Source organism: Neomonachus schauinslandi, chromosome 14 (assembly GCF_002201575.2).
Source record: "Neomonachus schauinslandi chromosome 14, ASM220157v2, whole genome shotgun sequence".
NCBI classification, from domain to species: domain Eukaryota; kingdom Metazoa; phylum Chordata; class Mammalia; order Carnivora; family Phocidae; genus Neomonachus; species Neomonachus schauinslandi.
Window position 1 is genome coordinate 57,654,274 of NC_058416.1, and position 23,056 is coordinate 57,677,329.

The window sequence follows — 23,056 nt, forward strand, 5'->3', positions numbered from 1 at the left end:
TAAAAACATATAGAGGGAATGTACCACAACATAATAAGGGCCAGATATGACAAGCCCACAGCTAACATAATGGTGAAAAGCCCACTCAATTGTAAAAAACTGAAAACTTTTCCTCTAAGATCAGAAACAAGACAAGGTTGCCCACCCACTCTTGCCACTTTTATTCGACAAAGTATTAGCAGTTTTAGCTGTAGCAATTAGGCAAGAAAAAGAAGTAAAAGGCATCCAAATTGGAAAGGAAAAAGTAAAATGGTCACTATTTGTGAAAAACATGATTTTATATATAGAAAACCCTAAAGACTCCACACACACACACACACACACACACACACACACACACACACAATTAGAACTAATAAATGAATTCAGTAAATTTTCAGGGTACAAAATCAACACACAAAAATCTTTTGCATTTCTATACACTAACAACAAACTATCAGAAAGAGAAATTAAGAAAACAATCACATTTACAATTTCATCAAAAAGATTAAAATATCTAGGAATAAATGTAACCAAGAAGGTGAAAGACCTATACTCTGAAAACAGTAAGACATTGATGAAAGAAATTGAAGAAGACACAAATACATGGAAAGACATTCTATGCTCATGATTGGAAGATTTAATATTGTTAAAATATCTGTAATACCCAAAGCAAGCTACAGATTCAGGGCAATCCCTATCAAAATTCCAATGGCATTTTTTTTTACAGAAAAAGAACAAACAATTCTAAAATTTGTGTGGGACCACAAAAGACCTTAAATAGCCAAAGCAATCTTGAGAAAGAAAGAAAAAGCTAGAGGCATCACATCACACTCCCTGATTTCAAACTACATTACAAAGCTATAATAATCAAAACAGTATGGAATTGGAATAAAAACAGACATATAGATCAGTGAAACAGAATAGGGATTCACGAAATAAACCCACACCTATATGGTCAATTAATTTACAACAAAAGAGGCAAGAATATACATTGGGAAAAGGACAGTCTCTTCAATAAATGGTATTGAGAAACTGGGAAACCACATGCAAAAGAATAAAATTAGGCTACTGTATTACATTAGATATAAAAGTTAGCTGAAAATAAATTAAAGACTTGAATGTAAGACTGAAACCATAAAACTCCTAGAAGAAAACACAGGTGGTAAGCTCCTTGACATTGGTCTTGGTGATGATTTTTTGGATCTGACTCCAAAGGCAACAAAAGCAAAAATAGGTAAATGGGACTACATCAAAATAAAAATCATCTGCACAGCAAAGGAAACCATCAACAAAATGAAAAGGCAACCTATTGAATGGGAGAAAATATTTGTGAATCATATATCCAATATGGGGTTAATATCCACAACATAATAAATAACTCATACAACCCAGCGAAAAAACAAACAATCCAATTTAAAAATAGGCAGCGGATCTGAATAAACATTTTTTCTAAAGAAGACATGCAGATGACCAACAAGCACATGAAAAGTGTTCAACATCACTAGTCATCAAGGAAATGCAAATCAAAACCACAGTAAGATAACACCTCACACCTGTGAGGATGGCTGTTCTCAAAATGACAAGAAATAGCAAGTATTGGCAAGCATATGGCAAAATGGGGGGCCTCATGTCCTGTTGGTGGGAATGTAAGTTGGTGCAGCCACTATGAACCAGTATGGAGCCTCCTCAAAAAATTAAAAACAGAACTGCCATAAGATCCAGCAACCCCACTACTAGGTATTATCTAAAGAAAACAAAAACACTAATTTGAAAAGATATATGTACTCCTGTGTTCATAGCAGCATTATTACAATGGCCAAGATATAGAAACAACCTAAGTGTCCACCAATGGATGAATAAATAAAGAAGATGTGATACACACACACACACACACATACACAGACACACATATATATATACACATGCAAAGATATAGCTAGATTAGATAGATATACATATAGATAGATACAGATATATAGATATATCTACAGATAGATATATCTGTATCTAGCCATATATAATGGAATGCTATTCGGCCATAAGAAAGTATTAAATCTTGCCATTTGCAACAACATGGGTAGAACTAAAGGGTATTATGCTAAGTGAAATAAGTCATACAGAGAAAGACAGATACTGTATGATTTCACTTATATCTGGAATCTAAAAAAAACAAAACAAACAGAGCAAAACAAAACAAAAATAGACCTATAAATATAGAGAACAAACTGTTGGTCACCAGAAGGGAGGAGGTGGGGGGAAGGACAAAATAGGTGAAGGGGATTAGGAGGTACAGTCTTCGAGTTATAAAATAAATAAGACATGGGGATAAAAAGTACAGCATAGGGAATATAGCCAATAATATTATATCAACTTTGTATGATGACAGATGGTAACTAGACTTACTGTGGTGAGCATTTTGTAATGTAGATAAATATTGAATCACTATGTTGTACACCTGAAACTAATACAATATTGTGGTTGCTAGAGGGAGGGGGGTTGAGGGGTAGGGGTAACGGGTGAAGGGGGTCAAGTGGGACAAACTTCCAACTATAAAATAAGTAAGGTATGGGGATGTGATGTAACTATGGTGACTATAGTCGACAAAATTGTAGTACATACTTGAAATTTGCCAAGAGAGTAAATCCTAAAGTTTTCATCACAATAAACAAAAAAATGTGTAACTTTATCTGGTGACTTACCGTGGTGATCATTTTACAATATATACAAATATCAAATCATTATGCTGTACACCTGAAACTAATGTTATATGTCAGTTATACCTTGATTTAAGAAAAAATTTTTAAATAAAAAGACAAGTTCCTGAATTGATTCCAGGGAATTAAGATGTAGGAGCTATTTACGAGTATTCATCCTATTTCCAAATCTTTTTGGAAATCCTGTTTCCTCTTTAAAACTAGCTCAAGCTCATCTTTCCCAAAGATTAGCTGCTTAGAGTGTGCAGTTTTATCCTCCTCCAATGACCTGCAAACAAGCGTCCTGGGCTCTTTGTAGTTTGAATTGCTAAACAAAAAGAATGTCACTTTTTTTTTTTAAAGATTTTATTTATTTATTTGAGACAGAGAGAATGAGATACAGAGAGCATGAGAGGAAGGAGGGTCAGGGAGAAGCAGACTCCCCGCCAAGCAGGGAGCCCGATGCGGGACTCGATCCCGGGACTCCAGGATCATGACCTGAGCCAAAGGCAGTCGCTTAACCAACTGAGCCACCCAGGGGCCCAAAGAATGTCACTTTTATTCACATAAGTGGGGTAATTCCTTTTTAATGGAAACGGTCCTATATTCCATGCACTTGACATGTACTTCTCACTTGGTCTTCCCAACGATCCTCGGAAGGATCATCAACCTCTTTTTACAGATGAAGCTCAGCGAGATTCAGAGTTTGTCTAAGTTCACAATCTGGGGGAGTAGTAGAGAGCCAGTATTCAAATCAGGGTCTCTGGGACACCAAAGCTAATCTCTGAGAGATTAAGCCCATTCTCCCCGCTAAACTCTCTCTCTCCCTGCCTTAAGAGACACTGACTTATCAATATTCACTCATTTTATCACTGAAAGGAAAAATACCTCCTAAACCTCACTGCAGTGATTCCTAAGCCATCTCCTGAGTACACATCAATAATGTACTACAGTTGTCCTCTAGTGGCGCACTCTAGAGTCACTGTCACCCCTACGTCTACTTCATCTGGGCACGGGGAGTCACAGGGGAACTCCCCAGGCCTCCAAGACTGAGTCTGTGACATGCCCTTCCCAGCTTTGAGGGACCTGTTTCTCAGGACACCGAACCTTGGAGTGGAACTTGAAGGGGTATTCTACAAGGGAGGGCTGGAAAAAGTGGACCCTTACTTTTTTAAAAATTGTGGTAAAATGAACATAATATGAAACTTACCACATTAACCACGTGTAAGTGTCCAGTTCAGGGTCATTAAGTTCACTCACATTGTCATACAACCATCACCACCCACTGCCAGATCATCTTCCCCAAGTCTGTACCTACTCAACATTGGCTCCCTATTCCCCACCTCCCCTCAGCCCCTGGCAACCACTTTCTTCTTTCTGTCTCTGTGCATTTGACTACTCTCAGTATCTCATGGAAATGGAATCATGCAGTGTTTGCCCTGGGTTGGGTTTATTTCACGTAGCATAATGCCCTCAAGGTGGACCCTTTTATTTTTAAATAGTGAAATATAGGTACAAAACAGGGCATAAAGCCCAAATACAGGTTAATAGATGTGATCTAAAGCCAACACTCATAAAACCACTAAGCAAGTCCAAACAGGACCCCAGAAAGCCCCAGTGAACCTCGCCTGACCACAACTTGCCCCTTCTTCCATTGAGACAGTGACTATCGAGACAGGGCATTTGTTAGTGGGGTGAAGAGGTAAAGGCGTTGCATGCACCTACTGTGTGTTGGGACCACTACATGTGGTTGTGTGCTGCAGGCAGTGCTGTGAAGAGAGGCCGTGGAGCTGGGCAGTATGGCCTAGGTGAAAGGTGCTCACAGGGATATTCAGAATGGACACTACATGGTCTCTGACCCCAAGAGGTTATAATCTAGTAAAATCAACTTTAGAATAAGGAGAAGATACTACTGTGCCTATAAAGAGAAATAAAACAGCCTCAGTCTGCTTAGGAAATACACTCGGCATATGTCTTGTGGGTTTCCCCATCAGGAGGAGAGTAAAGCAATTACCTGTGGAGAAATAGCAGCCAAGTTTAAAAAAAAAAGAAAAAAGATTGAGGGAGGGAGAGAGGTAACCAACTGAACAGTAGGAGATGATGGGGGAACTCTTTATTTCAAAGGCTCTGTTTATGGGAGATGAGAGTGGAGTCTTATCAGAGATTGAAGTCCCTTTGTAGAACATTGCAGAACAATTTGAGAAGCCCAAGGGTGGTAAATCACAGGGAATGGGCGGCATTCATCCTGAGGTTCTAAGAGAAATAAAGTGTGAGAGAGGGGGATTCTGACAAGGAGGTATAATAGATCCTAAGACAGCACTGCTTCTGAAGATTGGGGGCCTCTAATATGATGCCTGCCTTTTAAAAACACTGCTCAGGAAAAGTCAAGGAGTACAGGAAGGCCAACTCATCTCCCTTCAGAGGAGCTGACTAAAAGCCTGATGTGTGCAGAATGGCCATGATTCAGGTCTACTGGAGCATCTCTCATTCGGGAGGCTCAAACGGCTTTACTGCCAGAATTGCTTACCGCCCTGCTCCGCGGTAGCTGTGTGCGCGCACCGGCTCTCCTAACAAATACAAAAGCCAGAACAATCCGCACATCCCCAGCACCCTAGTGACTCACCTCCCCCATGCCCCCAGCAAAAATATGCACGGGGGGCCTCTGGTTTTAAGCAAAATGTGCTCTGAGAAACTAGATCTTAGAGTAGGTCACCGCAAGGAAAATTTCGACTGCATATGGGTCCGTTCCTGGCTTGCTCTCGTGTGTGGGGGCAACAGCTGTACAGATAGTGAGAAGAACAGTCCGCGTGTCTGTTACACAGCACGTGACAGCGGCAACAGCTGACGTTTATCCATCACTTACTATATACCGGGCTCTCTTCTAATCTTCTTTTCAATTTTATTTTAATGCTCATGATAATCCCTTGAGGTGGACACTGTTAATCCCCAGGCTCCAGATAAGAAAACTCAAGCACAGAGAGCTGTAGTAACGTGCCCCAGACCCCAAGTGGGGTATTCTAACCTGCACACCTGACTTTGAGTCTCACACACATGGTACAGAGAGTGGCTTAGGGAATTCAGGAACAGCTCCGGTTAGGTTCATGTCTGCATCTTCCAGAAGGCTGGGCCATGGTTTATAACCATCATTTGTCAAGGTGGATGTCGTAGGCATCTGTCAAAATCTCAGGGTTTATATGTGATTTAGTGAAGATGCTACACCTTCAATCCAAGAAATAAGTCTGTTGTGATTCATAGGACTCAATGTGGAAGTTTCAAACCTCTGCCAATGCCTCACGCCTGTGAATGATCAAAGAATAAGTTAATGAGAATTGCTGTAAAATGCAAATAATTATAAATTCTTCCTAGTTTTAAGAGCAAAATAGGAAGTGTAGAAGGTGTGTAGTATTTAATTCTTTGTTTATCTTTAAAGCATCATGGATGCGGTTGATCTCCATGTAATATGCTTACATTCTGGGGCTCTGAGCAGCCCAACAGATTGCTTTTAATCACTGTTTTCTTTTTCCTTTGCAGATGATCATTCGCGGGTGAGGCTGCAGACCATAGAAGGAGATACCAACTCAGACTACATCAATGGAAATTATATCGATGTATGTATTTTGAAACTGTCAGTAAGCCCAACTGTTCTGACACATTCTACATTGTGTGTCTGCTGTGATATTGGTGGGCACACATTGCTCCAGCTACAAACACATAACTGTTGCCCCACACCCTGCAGAACTTTATGATGAAGGCATGGCCGGTCCTTGTCTCAAGTGGGCCTCTCTAACCTTCTGTGCCTCCTTTGCCGTCCTGTGCCCCTGTGGACCAAGAAAATGTTATTTCCATTTTTTTGTCAACAACTTAGATTATTTGACACTTAAAAAAAATCTGTTTACACATTAATAGGATAAAACTCTCTAATTCCTAATTCGATGATTTGCAATCTCTCATCATGACTGCACTTTTAAGTTGCCTTCAAAGTAGTCTGCAGCTGTTAACCAGGACATCTAATGCACACAAGACATGTCATTAAATATGTAGGCTGTTTAATTATTGAAGACTGCTTCTTTGTTCATTCTGCATCATGTTAACTTAATGTCTTACATTAGAATACATTCCTGAGGAGACAGCATGTTTTCAGTTGAAAGAATGAATGAAATCAAAAGTAGCCTGAAAATGAAAGGAAAGTCATTGTTACTTTGCAGGCCCAGGCTCACATTAAACAGGCTTCAGCTCTCTTGCAGTTCCCAAGGCAGTGTGCTTGGCCATCACATTTTCTTCTAGCCCGTCAGTACTTCCACGGACAGGTTTTATCCATATATATATATATATATATATGGGTTCTTATATTTTCTTGGTTGGTATAAATCAGATGCTACTAAAAGTACTAGCATCATAACCAGAAGAAATGTTATTTTTAGTACTACTTGGAAAGGTTTGACAACTTTGGTTATGGATCTGAGGGTGGGGCCTGCGGGATGACTGTTGGAAGAATAATTCACATCCCATCCTCAAAAGAAGACCCCTACACTGCTACATTTCATAATGAACCAAAACATACTCAACCCAAGTTAGATTTTTTTTTCTATTAAAGGAAAATTTCTTCCTAAAGTACACTGTACTTATTTCTTTATCCAGCAGATGTTTAGTGAGTACCTTATGGGAGAATTCAGAGGTGTCCAAGACCTGTTACCTTCTCCCCAAGACCTCACAGCTTAGAAGCTAAAGTAAGAAATAATCTTCTCTGTAACACTCCTTCCCTTGAGAGATTCCATGGGAATCCTGTTTATGTTCCAGTCCCAGCTCCTAGAGCCCCCCGGCAGAGTCCTTAAGCACAGGGACATTATCCTTCATCATCTTTGTATCCCCTGCACCGGGCACAGACCTGCAGTACTGTAGCACTTAATAAGTGTTTGATGAATCACTGCCTGAAGGAGTAAATGTAATCAGATTAGGCTTTGTGGTAAAAGTGATTTTAACTAAGCTTTAAAGAATGGGCGGGTAGTGATGCAGAGGAGGAAAGACATAAAAGTAATGAAAATACCAGATTAATTAGTTTTAGTTTTAATAGAGAAAAGAGTCAGTATTCAGGGCTCCTTTATTCACTTAGTCAATAGGATTTTATTGAGCAGCCTACTATATTATATGTCAGTTACTGTTGTAGATACTGGAGTTATAACCGTGAGCAATTCAGACCAAAAACGAAAGCAGACCTCTGGCCCAGTGGAACTGGTGCTCTAATCGGAGGAAACAGACAATAAATGAACTAAGCCAGTTAATTCTATATGGTATATTAGATGGTAGTATGTATGATGGAGAAAATGAAGGCTGTAACAGGGGGATGCAGAGAACCAGTTTGGAGATGGATTGTAATTTTTGAATAGAGTGGCTGGAGTCAGCTCTACTGAAAGGTAATATTTGAGCGGAGAAATTGAAAGGTTGTGTGCCATGTAGGTATTCAGGGAAAGAGCATTCCAGACTGAGAAAAAGCCCATGATAGGCCTTGCTGTGGATCATGGCTGTCAAATTTGAAGTGAAATAAGCAGGCAAGGGTTGGTGGCATAGTACGAGAGGGTAGAGTCACAGAGAGCAGGTCAGAGGGGTTGTAGGGCCAGATAATGTAAGCAGTCATACAGATGTGGGCTTTTACTGTGAGATGGGCAGTTACCAGAAGATCTGAGCAGAGGGGTGATAGGATCCCAAAGTATAGAGGAGAACACACCATAGATGGGTGAGAATAGAAGCATGAAGACCTCCCAGGTGACTACAGGAGCAGCGAGAGAGCGGGGAGGTGGTGGCACTGGAAGATGAGAAATGGTAGGATCCTGGATCCACGCTCAACCCAGAGCCCTGGATTTGCTGACAGATTATCTATGGGGTATAGGAGCAAGAGAGGTGTCAGGATGCCTTTTGAGATGGAATTGCCATTATCTGGAAAGAAGACTGGACAGAGCAGATTCGGGTGGAGGTAGGGAGGAATTAAGGAATTCACTTTTAGATATGTTAATCCTTAAATATATGTTAGACATCTTAGTGGAAGTGCTGAGTAGGAGATTATCCCACATCAGGATTTGGGGGGTGGGGGGAGCCCAGGCTAGAGGTGAGGATACAGAACTCATCAGCATACAGATGGCATTGAAGGCTGCGGGACCAGATGAGATCACCAAGGGAGTCCATGTAGATGAGGAAAGAGTCCAAGAACTGGGCCCTCCAACATCAACATCAAGGCGAAGAGGAGGAATGGGCAAATGAATGAGGGTGACAAGCCAGGGAGGGAGGGAGGAAGAAAACCAGGAGAGCGTCATATCCCAGAAGGCAAAGAAGAAAGTATTTCAGGGGGATTAATCGTGTCATGGAGATGGTGACAGGTCACAGAGATGAGAACAGAGAAATGATCATTGTGTTTAGCAGCACAGGTCATTCATGGACTGTGTGAATTATTTCCGTTTTGTAAACAATTTCCTCCTATCTCCTAGCCTTGCTAGGGCTGATTCATGGGGCCATACATCAGACAGGGTCTTGCTTTGTAGAGCTTATCAGCTGGCAAGAAATGAGTGATCATTTAATAATCCTATTTAATATCCGTCAAAGGTCTATCTTTGGGACCTACAGCAGGTCAGTTATATAAAGAATGTGTTTGCTTTTGCTGTTCATTATCAATGACTTATTTTTAAGAGCAAAAAAATCTAACAGATATGCATTTAAATTGTCTGAGAAATCTGTATTTCCTCTCTGAGTTTCTCCTGTTTCCCATCTGGCTTTGGGCACGTATTTTGGGTAATCTCGGGGGACAGAAATGGAAAGTATTAAGGTCCATGGTGATATTCTGTTACCTGTGTGTAATTTTCTCTAAATTGGTTTTATCTCTCCCAGATATTGATCTTCCAGTGTTCTTTGTTCCCTTCTTTCTTTGGTCCCAATTTTCATCTTTTCCCCTTCTCACAGAGTCATGATAAAAGGAAGGGGACTTGCAGAATTTCTGCCTCTTCAAATTTCTGGCTCTTGCTACAACAGCATGGCGTGGCATTAGCAGTGTTTAAGAATGATGTTCAGTATCACTATTGATATAACTGCCTATAACAGGAGAACAGAATATGTCTTAAAGCCCTTGGCACATTGCCAATAACATCCTAAACACAAATGAAATCCTATTGTACGTTCCCAGCCTGTTTGCAATCTAACAAGAGTTGTGGTCATGTTATTTCAGAGAATCCATAAGTTGTTAGTATTTATTGCTCACCTATCATCTCATAGCAGTGTATGATTAAGTTACTCCCACCCCCTGTGTAAGCAGCAGAACTCTGATGTGTGATGCTTCTTTGCTTTTTAATGAGGAACTCCGTGGTACTGCGTATGGTCATTCAACTTCCAACTGACGCAATTGTTGGTATTTGTATAAGCATTCATTGTGGCAAACTTACTGTGTAACTTCTGTGCTGCTTATCGATTTTAAGTTGATGAAATATTTTTTCTCATTTATTTTTAGGGTTATCATCGACCCAATCATTATATTGCTACCCAAGGTAAGTCTATTACAGCTTTGATGTCTTTCTTTGGTTGTTTGCCCATTCTCTATCATTTTGTCCCTGTGCCACACCTCCCCCCAAGAATGATATTCCACACTGCTGTAGCCCCACTTATTACAGTTCTCATCATCAATACCCCCCTTGTTTTCCCATCAGAAGGTCTGGTAATGCAATCATTTAGCTAGAACTCCATGTTGTGATCATTAGAAGAAGTGTATTCATCAATTCATTATTAAATTAAATCTGTCTACCTTAGGAATTAATCTGACATCTTCATAAATAGGTATATAGATATTCACTAAATAAGTATGTGCTGAGAATTATCTATACAAAGACCCGTGCTAGTTGCTGCCAGGGGTGCAGGCTGAATCCATCAAGCACCCCCTCTCATGATGGTTGTGGTTTGGTGGGGAAGGGACAGGGTGCCCTGTACATTGTTACAAGCAACACCAGTTAGAAATTTGTGTGAGAGGTTCAGAGAAAATGTTAGAGAAACTTGGAGAAGGTAGAAGTTGCTTTCAGATGGGATGATCCAAAAACTGCTTTGTGGCAGAGGTGGGCTTGGGAAGAGAACTTCTGACTGGCAGAGACATGAGCAAAGATCTGAAAGCAGGCAATTAGTGCTCCCAGGTGGAAAGCAGTTGGTAGATCACTTGGGCTAAAGGAAACCTAGAGGAACTTGTTGGAGAAGCTCATGGCAACAGCTTCTGTATCATCCTCCTGGGACACTGACTCTGAGGTGGGTCATCTATGGAGAATGAGGATCGTGGAAGGTCTGAGGTGTTGGGAAAGAGGCATCATAAGGGATGTGTTAGTGCATCTGTTAGATGAGTCAAAGAAATGCTGAGAAGCAGGGATGACCCAGTTAGGGTCGAGAGAGTACATTCTCTTCATTTTATTATTTTATCATTTTTTCCAGTATTGCGTTATATCCCAGAAACAGGAGCAGGGAAATCAAAAGGATATGACTTGCCAGTGGTTAGGGATTGGCAGGGGGTGCCCAACAGAATATCAAGGAGCAAGAGAATAAAGGATGCCAAGAAAATCATGGCTAGAAAGTCTAGGCTTAGAGGCAGGAGGGTTGGAGGTGTTTGATGGACCACAAGAGGAAAGAAGTAGCTAAAGGACCAAGGTCAGGTTCAGTTAATGAGTCATAGGTTGTAGCCAGTGAGCAGAATGCCAACACTTAGAGCAGCACTATCCAGTAGAACTCTCTGTAATGGTGGAAATCTTCCATATCTGTGCTGGTTGATATGGTAGCCACCAGTAGATACTCAAAAAGTATCTATTGTGAATGAAGAACTGAGTTTTAGATTTTAGTATTGATTTAAATAGCTTTATTTGACTATCCCCTACTGGTAGTTTTGGACAGCAGAGCTCTGGGGCAGAAACCTCCAAATGTGGCTGAAATGGAGCCACCGTGGGGCCTTGTCCTCCTAATCCTGACAGCCTTGGCCAGAACCTGGGTGGCACCATACAGAGTCCACAGTCTCATGTCACCATTTGTGATTCTACACCTGGGTTTAGGCGGCCTACTTAACCTCCAGCATGTTTCCTCCCCTGAAATGAAATTAGTAATGGCTCCTTCCAGGGTCACTTGGCTAGTCAGAAGAAAGGTCACATGGAGCATGCCCAGCTGGAACCTGACAGGAAGCAGACCCTTATAGGAGTTACTAAGGTCTTAAGAGAGCGAGCACCTGGCGCAAACTCTTACCTGATGGGACAGAACGAGGATGTGTGTCCAGGGCCTCTGAGTCCAGTCCTGGTTGCCTTCTCCTATACCTTGCTTCTTCCATGCTGAATCAATCGATGCTTTCAAAGGAACCCTTTGTTAGTTCCTTAAAAACCTGCTAATGGATTCCAGAATATTCTAAAGTAAGCGTCATAACAGATCTGATTTAATAAATTTGATGATAACTTGGAATTAGCAGTTTTTATAAATGTATGTGAACATTTGATCATAAAATACACAAAATACTAAGTTCCTGATTATCAGCCCATGTTTTCACAAACAGCACGAACCTAAAGTTAAATCTTATTTGAATTTTCAAAATTGAGGACCTCTAGATTACTGTGACTAAACAGCCAGCCAAAGTAGAGATTAAAACCCCTAGAGTCCTTTGCGATGCCCCTCACCTGGCATTTCTTCATAAATCCTCTCTGCCCCTCTTGCCCCGAGGGAGATCATGCTTTGAAGAAAACTGCCATTAGAGAAGTTACTTTCTGGTGCCTTCAGAATTCATCTAAATCATACTTAATTGTTCAGTAGCCCTCTTTGGGAGCATTCAACCTATCAAGTGTTAATGAGTAAATACATTTGTTGGCAGCTAAGAAATGGCAAATGTAATCACTTTGAGGTAGACCACCCATGTACCCTTAATGGAAAAGGATGCTACATAATGCCATTTGCCAGAGCATGGCACCTTTCCCGGCACGGGATGGTCTACAGATTGCACTTGGAAAACTGGCAGTACTTATATCACTGCTGGTGGTGCAGGGGGAGGGGCAGAAATGAGCAAATTTGATTTTTTTTTTTTTGAGAGAGAGAAAGAGTGCAAGCAGGGAAAGGGGCAGAGGATAGAGGGAAAGGGGGAGAAGCAGACTCCCCGCTGAGTGCAGAGCCTGATGTGGGGCTTGATCCCACAACCCTGAGATCATGACCTGAGCCAAAATCAAGAGTCAGACGCTCAACTGACTGAGTTACCCAGGCCCCAAGAAATGAGCAGATATTTTAAGTTTAACATTCAGTCAAGACAGTACACATCCTGTTAAGAGTAATACATTCAGACCATGAGGTCTGGGTTCAAAAGTTAGAATCTCTTTTCTAGTTTGTTACACAAACATAATGGAACTGTTAGCCTCAGATTGCCAGAGGATTTTTGATACTCTGCAGTAATTGGCGCAGAGAGGTAGAACATGCCCATGGATTGCCTTCATAAAGAAACAAAAACCAGGGCGCCTGGGTGGCTCAGTTGGTTAAAGCAACTGCCTTCGGCTCAGGTCATGATCCTGGAGTCCCGGGATCGAGTCCCGCATTGGGCTCCCTGCTCAGCGAGGAGCCTGCTTCTCCCTCTGACCCTCCCCCCTCTCATGTACTCTCTCTCATTCTCGCTCTCTCAAATAACTAAATAAATCTTTAAAAAAAAAAAAAAGAAACAAAAACCACAAATGTCTGATTCTAAGAATCTAACAAAATGGGTGATAAAGCAGATGCAATTTGAAAATCTCTCCTTACTCTGTTTCTTTCCTAGTGTGCACTGATACAATTCTTTAAAACCTATTCATAGCAGGAACCCACAAAACTACATGAACAGTCCAGTTTACTGACAACCAGCATTATTCCCAATAGTTTAAAATATGTAGATTTTCACCAAGTCCCTTCAATCTAGAAGACATGTCCTGAATTTATCTCTTCGATCCCTTCCTCCCCCACCTCAACTTTATTGATTTTTGTACCAGTAACTGACTTTGACCTTTGATGATAACGGTCATGTTTCTACAAATTGAAGGGACCACAATCAAGCCAGATCTGTGGCTTTTTTAATATGTTCTTCCTGCCCACCCCCACTCTGTTTAATTGTTTTCCATCTGCAGCTAATGTGTCGATGACCCAGTATTCATTTCATCACACCTGCCTGACCAGCCGCTAATACAATTGTAACATTCAGGATTTATGATTTGGCACACCAGGAATCAGAGAAGAGGAAGTCACGTTTGTTACTGCATGTCTGTACTCAGAGTGGGGATTTCAAAAGCAGGGCTGACGGTGAGGGGCAGATGAGTACGCAGGTGGGTAGGATTGCCCAGAACCGATCATATTTCACAATCAAAAGATACCCCGTGGAGACCCCAGTGTGGGCCACGAGCTGGAGGAAGCTGCACACATTTAGAATCACTCCTCCAAGATGATTCAGGAGAACACCTGCCGGCCATGTGGTTTGCAAATGAGGGGGGCCTGGAGAAGTGTTCTTTTTATGATTGTTTGGTTTTATTTTTAAAAATGACTTCAAGAGTCCTGCTTTAGAAACCTCTTCATTCATTCTCTCTGCCCCTCTTGCCCCAAGGGAGATCATGCTTTGAAGCATGTTAATAAATTTGAGCTAGTTGAGGAAGGAAACGCTGTCAGTCTGTGATGGACATGTCCTGCCCAGCACCCAGCTCCTCTTCCTCACAACCCCGCTCATGTGTGGGCTGGAGCGGGGCTTGAAGATCGGCAGATCCCTCCAGAGGAACTTGCCTGTCATTCCCTCAGGGGAGCCAACATACATCATGAAATGTGGAGGGCGTGTCACAGTCATGTGGTGGTGCCTCAGCACTTGACTGCCATTTCTCGGAGCCAGAGAAGGGGTAAAGAGCATCAGTGGGGTGAGTGGAGGAGGTACGTCTTCAGCTAGCCTTGAAGGAGGGCTCCTGTGTCGGACGACAGAGGACGGGATGAACGGCAGGACTACCAAGGTCAGGGAGGCACACGGAGGCACAGAAATAGTTCTGCAGGAAGCCTGCTTCTCCCTCTCCCACTCCCCCTGCTGTGTTCCCTCTCTTGCTCTGTCTCTCTCTCTGTCAAATAAATAAATAAATAAATAAATAAATAAATAAATAAATAAATAAAATCTTTTAAAAAAGGGGGACAGAGAGGGTAGAAGAGACATGACAGAGAGCCATGTGGTGGTGAAAACAGTGCTTTAAGAAGATTAGTTAGGGGCGCCTGGGTGGCTCAGTTGGTTAAGCGACTGCCTTCGGCTCAGGTCCTGATCCTGGAGTCCCGGGATCGAGTCCCGCATCGGGCTCCCTGCTCGGCGGGGAGTCTGCTTCTCCCTCTGACCCTCTCATGCTCTATCTCATTCTCTGTCTCAAATAAATAAATAAAATCTTTAAAAAAAAAAAAAAAGAAGATTAGTTGGGGGCACCTAAATGGCACAGTCAGTTAAGGGTCTGACTCTTGATTTCGGCTCAGGTCATGAGCTCAAGGTCATGAAATCGAGCCACGCATTGGGCTCTCTGCAGGGTGTGGAGCTTGCTCAAGATTCTCTCTCTCTCTTTCTCTCAAAAAAAAAAAAAAGGATTAGTTAGTATGGAATTATCCTTTAGAGAAAACTGGAAACAAAGGTAACAGGGAATAACCACACACACAAAAAATCTGGGGTACAAACAAATAATTCAGACAACAGTAATGACAGTGAGGCAGTTGTAGCTTTTATTCAATAATCTAAGTTGCCAGGGGAGGGAGGGAGGAAAAGATGGCAGAGGAGTGGGGGACCCTATTCCAACTGGTCCACGAAAATGAGGGCTGGATATCTACCAGACCACTCTGAACACCGATGAAATCAGCCTGAGATGTAAGCAGATATATCTGGATCTCTACAAACAGAATATCACAGGTGGTTGGTTTCGAGGTATGAAGTGGGGAGCCATGATTCCTTGGGCAGATATCCGAAGATAAATGGAAGAGGGAGGGAGCCCTGGCGATCCTACACCTCCGGTGAGCGATAGCCTCCCATGCTGGGGACAGGACACAGAGTCGCAGACTGGTAGCAGTGAAAGGACTTTAGGGCAGCCACCCAGAATGAAACCAGAGCGGCAGGGCCACGCATGCGAACTGGGGGCAGCTGGCGGTTTTAGAAGCACGAAGGGCAGAGACATGCCCTACCTGAAGGCAAGGACTGGGAGCGCTGCTGAGGGGCGCACAACCCAGGACACTGCAGTTTATAGCAGCATAGACAGAAACAGAGATAATGTGGCCTGGAGAGCTCACTGAAGAACAGACTGTGATCTCTCTGCTCTGAGGTAGAGGGTTGGAAATGGTCTCTTCTGCTCTGACTCACAGAAGAGATGCAGAAAGCCACCAGGGAAAGGTGCCAGAGAACAAAAGCCCCAAAAAACTGGTTTCCACTGAGCCCATCCCCCACCACAGGTGGCAGGGCAACTCCGCCCAAACAGAGTTGCCTGAGTAACAGTGCGGCAGGCCCCTCCTGTAGAAGACAGGCGGGGAGAACAAGAAGCCCCCAACCCTAAGGTTCCCATAAAACAGGTGCAACTTGCTTGGGTTGTGATCAATAATTTGGACTCTGTACATTCCCTCAGCCACCCCTCAACAGAATGACTAGGAGGAGGAACCCCCAAATAGGAAACACTTGAGAGACTGTAACTTCTGCCACAGATTTACAAATGGATACATATATAACCAAGATGTCAGAAATGAAATTCAGGGTAGCAGTTGTGAAGACAATAGCTAGAATGGAGAAATCGATTAATGGCAACATAGAGTCTCTAAGGGCAGAAATGAAAGCTGAACTGGCAGAACCTAAAAATGCTATCAATGAGATCCAATCTAATCTAGATAATCTAACACCTAGGGTAAGCGAGGCAGAAGAACGAATTAGTGATCTAGAAGCCCAATTGATAGAAAAGAAGGATAAAAAGGCCAGGGAGAAACAACTCAAAATCCGTGAAAACAGAATCAGAGAAATAAGTGACACCATGAAACGTTCCAATGTCAGAATTATTGGGATACCTGAGGGGGTGGAGAGAGAGGACTAGAAGATATACTTAAGCAAATCGTAGCTGAGAACTTCCCTAATCTGGGGAATGAAACAAACATTCGTGTCTTAGAGGCAGGAAGGACGCCTCCCAAGATCAAGGAAAACAGGCAAACACCCTGGCATGTAATAGTAAAACTTGCAAATCTTAGAACCAAGGAAACCATCTTAAGGGCAGTGAGGGGGAAGAGATTCCTTATGTTCAGAGAGAGAAACATCAGAATAATGTCAGACCTATCCACAGAGACCTTGCAAGCCAGAAAGGCCTAAAAAGACATATTCAGGGTACTAAACGAGCAGAACGTGCAGCCAAGAATACTTTATCTGGCAAAGCTGTCATTTAGAATGGATGGAGAGATGGAGAGCTTCCAAGACCGGCAGAAACTGAAAGAATACGTGACCACTAAGCCGGCCCTGCAAGAAATATTAAGGGGGCGTTCTATAAAAGGAGAAAGACCCCAAAAGTGATATAGAACAGAAATTTACAGAGACAATCTATAGAAACAAGGACTTCACAGGCAACATGATGACAATAAATTCCTATCTTTCAATAATCACTCTCAACGTGAACAATCTAAACGCTCCCATAAAACGGCACAGGGTTGCAGATTGGATAAAAAGACAGGACCCATCCATATGCTGTCTAAAAGAGAGTCATTCTGAACCTAAAGATACATTCAGGCAGAAAGTGAAGGGATGGAGATCCATCTTCCATGCCAACGGATCTCAAAAGAAAGCTGGGGTAGTAATTCTTAAATCAGACAAATTAGATTTTAAGCTAAAGACTGTAGTTAGAGACACAGAAGGACACTATATCATTCTTAAAGGGTCTATCCCACAAGATCTAACAATTGTAAATATCTATGCCCCCAACATGGGAGCAGCCATCTACATAAGCCAACTGTTAACCAAAATAAAGAGTCATGTTGATAACAATACATTAATTGTAGGAGACCTCAATACTCCACTCTCAGCAACAGATCATCTAAGCAGAAAATCAACAAAGAAATAAGAGCTTTGAATGACATACTGGACCAGATGGACCTCATAGATATATATACAGAACATTCCACCCTAAAACAACAGAATACTCAATCTTCTTGAGCGCACATGGAACTTTCTCCAGAATAGACCACATACTGGGTCACAAATCAGGTCTCAACCAATACCAAAAGATTGAGATTATTCCCTGCATATTCTCAGACCATAATGCTTTAAAACTGGAACTCAATCTCAAGAAAAAATTTGGCAGAAATTCAAACACTTGGAAGCTAAAGACCACTCTGCTCAAGAATGTTTGGGTCAACCAGGAAATCAAAAAAGAACACAATTCATGGAAACCAGTGAGAACAAAAGCACATCAGTCCAAAACCTAGGGGATACTGCAAAAGCCGTCCCAAGGGGGAAATACATAGCCATCCAAGCCTCACTCAAAAAAATAGAAAAATCCGGAATTCACCAACTACCTTTACACCTTAAAGAACTAGAGAAAAAGCAACAAACGATGCCTAAGCCACGCATTAGAAGAGAAATAATTAAGATTAGAGAAGAGACCAATTAGAATTAGAAACCAGAAACACAGTAGATCAGATCAACGAAACTAGAAGCTGGTTCTTTGAAAGAATTAATAAGATCGATAAACCACTGGCCAGACTTATCCAAAAGAAAAGAGAAAGGACCCAAATTAATAAAATTATGAATGAAAGGGGAGAGATCATCATTAACACCAAGGAAATAGAAACAATTATTAGAAATTATTATCAACAACTATATGCCAATAAAGTAAGCAACTGGAAGAAATGGAGGCCTTCCTGGAAACCTATAAGCTGCCAAGACTGAAACAAGAAGAAATTGACAACCTGACTAGGCCAGTGACCAGTAACAAGATTGAAGCAGTGATCAAAAACCTGCCCCCAAACAAGAGTCCAGGGCCTGATGGATTCCCTGGGGAATTCTACCAAACATTCAAAGAAGAAATAATACCTATTGTCCTGAAGCTGTTTCAAAAAATAAACAGAAGGAAAGCTTCCAGACTTATTCTACGAGGCCAGCATTACCTTAATCCCCAAACCAGGTAAAGACCCCATCAAAAAGGAGAATTTCAGACCAATATCCCTGATGAATATGGATTCCAAAATTCTCAACAAAATCCTAGCTAATAGGATCCAACAATACATTAAAAGGATCATCCACCATGACCCAGTGGGATTTATCTCTGGGATGCAAGGGTGGTTCAACATTCACAAATCAATCAATGTGATAGAACACATTAATAAGAGGAGAGAGAAGAACCATATGGTCCTTTCAATTGATGCAGAAAAAGCATTTGACAAAATACAGCATCCTTTCCAGATTAAAACTCTTCAGAGTATAGGGATAGAGGGAACATTCCTCAATTTCATAAAATCCATCTATGAAAAACCCACAGTGAATATTATCCTCAATGGGGAAAAGCTGAGAGCCTTTCCCTTAAGATCAGGAACACGTCAAGGATGTCCACTTGCCACTGTTGTTCAACATAGTACTAGAAATCCTAGCAACAGCAATAAGAGAACAAAAAGAAATAAAAGGTATTCAAATTGGCAAAGAAGAAGTCAAACTCTCTCTCTTTTCAGATGACATGATACTTTATGTGGAAAACCCAAAAGACTCCATCCCCAAATTACCAGAACTCATACAGCAATTCAGTAATGTGGCAGGATACAAAATCAGTACACAGAAATCAGTTGCTTTCTTATCGACTAACAATACAACTGTAGAAAGAGAAATTAGAGAAACGATTCCATTTTCAATAGCACCAAAAACCATAAGATACCTCGGAATAAACCTAACCAAAGAGGTAAAGGATCTATACTCTAGGAACTACAGAACACTCATGAAAGAAATTGAAGAAGACAGAGAGATGGAAAAATATTCCGTGCTCATGGATCGGAAGAATAAACATTGTTAAAATGTCTATGCTACCCAGAGCAATCTATACCTTCAATGCCATCCCGATCAAAATTCCAATGACGTTTTTCAAAGTGCTGGAACAAACAATCCTAAAATTTGTATGGAATCAGAAAAGACCCCAAAACACCAAGGAAATGTGGAAAAAGAAAAAACTGGGGGCATCACATTGCCTGATTTCAAGCTATGTTACAAAGCAGTGATCACCGAGACAGCACGGTACTGGCACAAAAACAGACATATAGACCAATGGAACAGAATCGAGAGCCCAGATATGGACCCTCAACTCTATGGTCAAATAATCTTTGACAAAGCGGGAAAAAATATACAATGGGAAAAAAACAGTCTCTTCAACAAATGGTGCTGGGAAAATTGGACAGCCACATGCAGAAGAATGAAACTCGACCATTCTCTAACACCACTCACAAAGATAAACAAAATGGTTGAAAGACCTCAATGTGAGACAGGAATCCATCCAAATCCTAGAGGAGAACATAGGCAGTAACCTCTTCGACATCAGCCACAGCAACTTCTTTCAAGATATATCTCCAAAGGCTAGTGAAGCAAAAGCAAAAATGAACTTTTGGGACTTCATCAAGATAAAAAGCTTCTGCACAGCTAAGGAAACAGTCAACAAAACAAAGAAGCAACCCACAGAATGATGGGAGAAGATATTTGCAAATGACACTACAGACAAAGCTTTGATTTCCAAGATCTATAAAGAACTTCTCAAACTCAACACCCAAAAAACAAATAATCAAGTCAAAAAATGGGCAGAAGATATGAACTGACACTTCTCCAAAGAAGACATACAAATGGCTAACAGACATGAAAAAATGTTCATCATCATTAGCCATCAGGGAAATTCAAATCAAAACCACATTGAGATACCACCTTACACCAGTTAGAAAGGCAAGAATTGAGAAGGCAAAAAACAACAAATGTTGGAGAGGTTGTGGAGAAAGGGGAATCCTCTTACACTATTGGTGGGAATGCAAGTTGGTACAGCCACTATGGAAAACAGTGTGGAGGTGCCTCAGAAAATTAAAAATAGAGCTACCCTATGACCCAGCAATTGCCTACTGGGTATTTACCCCCAAGACACAGACATAGTGAAAAGAAGTGCCATATGCACCCCAATGTTCATAGCAGCAATGTCCACAATAGCCAAACTGTGGAAAGAGCCAAGATGCCCTTCAACAGATGAATGGATAAAGAAGATGTGGTCCATATATACAATGGACTATTACTCAGCCATCAGAATACCCAACTTTTACATCAACATGGATGGGACTGGAGGAGATTATGCTAAATGAAATAAGCCAAGCAGAGAAAGTCAATTATCATATGGTTTCACTTTTTTGTGGAACATAAGGAATAGCATGAAAGGATATTAGGAGAAGGAAGGGAAAAATGAAGGGGGGGAAATCAGAAGGGGAGACGAACCATGAGAGACTATGGACTCCGAGAAGCAAACTGAGGGTTTTAGAGGGGAGGGGGGTGGGAGTATGGGTTAGCCCGGTGATGGGTATTAAGGAGGGCACGTACTGCATGGAGCAGTGGTTGTTATACGCAAACAATGAATCATGGAACACTACATCAAAAACTAATGATGTGTTTTATGGTGAATAACATAATAAAATAAAATAAAATTTAAAAGAAATAATCTAAGTTGCATACAACTAAAATGTCTTCTAATATTAAATATAGTGTCAAAATGGTTGATTTTTAAGTGTGTTCCTTCTCATGTAATAAAAAATGATAAATATATTTTCTTCCTATATTCATAGTTTTGCTTGATATAATACACTTCTTTTTGAAACTTAGCATTTTTATTTGTCCATTGATTCGATAAATATTAAGTGCCTATTAAGTGCTAGGCTTTCTGGTATAACTAATTTTCTATCCTCTGACGAATTTGGGTATTACTCGTCTCATTTCATAAATATAGGAAAGAAGGCTCTGGGGAGCAGCAGGGGTGGAAAACAGAACTAACATGTAGTTGAGGGCTGGCAGTGTGCCCAAAAGGTTCTGGATGCTTTTCCTCCTTTCCATGTCAAATGCTGCCTGATACCATGTGATTCTCATCCTGGATAAGAGGCTCAGAGTTTATGCTCTTTCTCCTGAACTGAAGCTTGCCCCTCAAAATCTAATCCCTTCCTTCTAAGTTATGATCTTCCTTTACCCAAAAAAAGCAAATTTTCTATGATATAGTCATATCTGAAAATACCTCTTAATTAAAATGGTCTCAGATGTCCTGAAATATGACACTAAGATTCCAGAGTCTCCCTGCTCCCCAGCGGGCCTCTGGGCACCTGTTTGAGACCCACTAGTCCAGGGAGCGAACACTGACGGTCACAGAAAGAGACTCTACGTGGCAGCAAGATCAAGGCTGAGGTCAGAATTCCAGTGGGGTAGTCAGGCCTGTCAAATTAGCACAATCTCCCCAAAAATAAATGATAAAATGAGTGTCAAGGCACCTATCCTCAAGATTAAAATGTGTGGATTTTAACAATCTGAAGATAGAACATCTTTTGTTCACAGAGACTCTGGATGCTCAGTGTCATATTTCTGGATGCCCATCACACTGGGACTGATAAGAAAACCAGTTACCAGATAGCCATTTACCATGAGAAATATCACTGTCCGTCAGGCAGAACCGCCCTCCTCCTGGCAAGCACATTCTGCATTGCAGGCCAGCTAAAGAGGAAGATGCCTGGACAGAAGTTTGTGTCATGTCCTGGCATCAGAGGAACATCCACAGAGTTCATTTATTAATTCAAAAAGTACATACCCACTGCCTGGTGGAGCACTGACACGAAGCAGATGCCCAGTGAGAAACCAAGAATGAGTGAGTGAGGGAAGGAATAAATAAATGAATGAATTGGGAGTTACTGTGTGCCAGACACCAGTTAGACGGTAGAACATTCCAACCAAGCAAAGCTTCTACTCACCTGGGTAGATTTGGGGATCATTGATCTCCAATTTCTGTGACCATGTCTTTTCGGAGTACCAGCTGATCAACTCCCGATTCTTATTAACACTTTTTCTTCCAAAGTGCCAGCCAATCAAGGCACTGCTTTTGGAGATAATCCATCCTGTTAAACAACTTAGCTTATCTCTGCGCTGATCCTACCTGTGCATATCCCCCTCCCATATACACTGGATATAATCAGTTTTATTTGTCCATAATTATTATTTATTGATAATTTGAAAAGAGAAAAAGAGAAGCCTGAAAATAAACGTCCTCCAGAGACCTTGAGCTAGGAGCAGACTTTTAACATGAAAATAACAAAAATGTGGGGAGTGAAGGTTTCTAGCAGAAACACCTCCCAGTCGTCAACTACTGCACTACGGTTGAAACTTTGCT

The 23,056-nt window shown here is 41.5% G+C and overlaps 1 protein-coding gene across 1 annotated transcript in view; it reads left to right on the forward strand.

Moving 5' to 3' along the window:
* The window catches only part of PTPRM (protein tyrosine phosphatase receptor type M), an 812,937-nt gene that overhangs the window by 720,948 nt on the left and 68,933 nt on the right, over positions 1-23,056 (forward strand). Inside the window, exons 22-23 of the mRNA XM_044921209.1 lie at positions 6,207-6,283; positions 10,162-10,198. Of these exons, the coding sequence (XP_044777144.1) occupies positions 6,207-6,283; positions 10,162-10,198 (114 nt within the window). The remainder of the gene's footprint in view (positions 1-6,206; positions 6,284-10,161; positions 10,199-23,056) is intronic.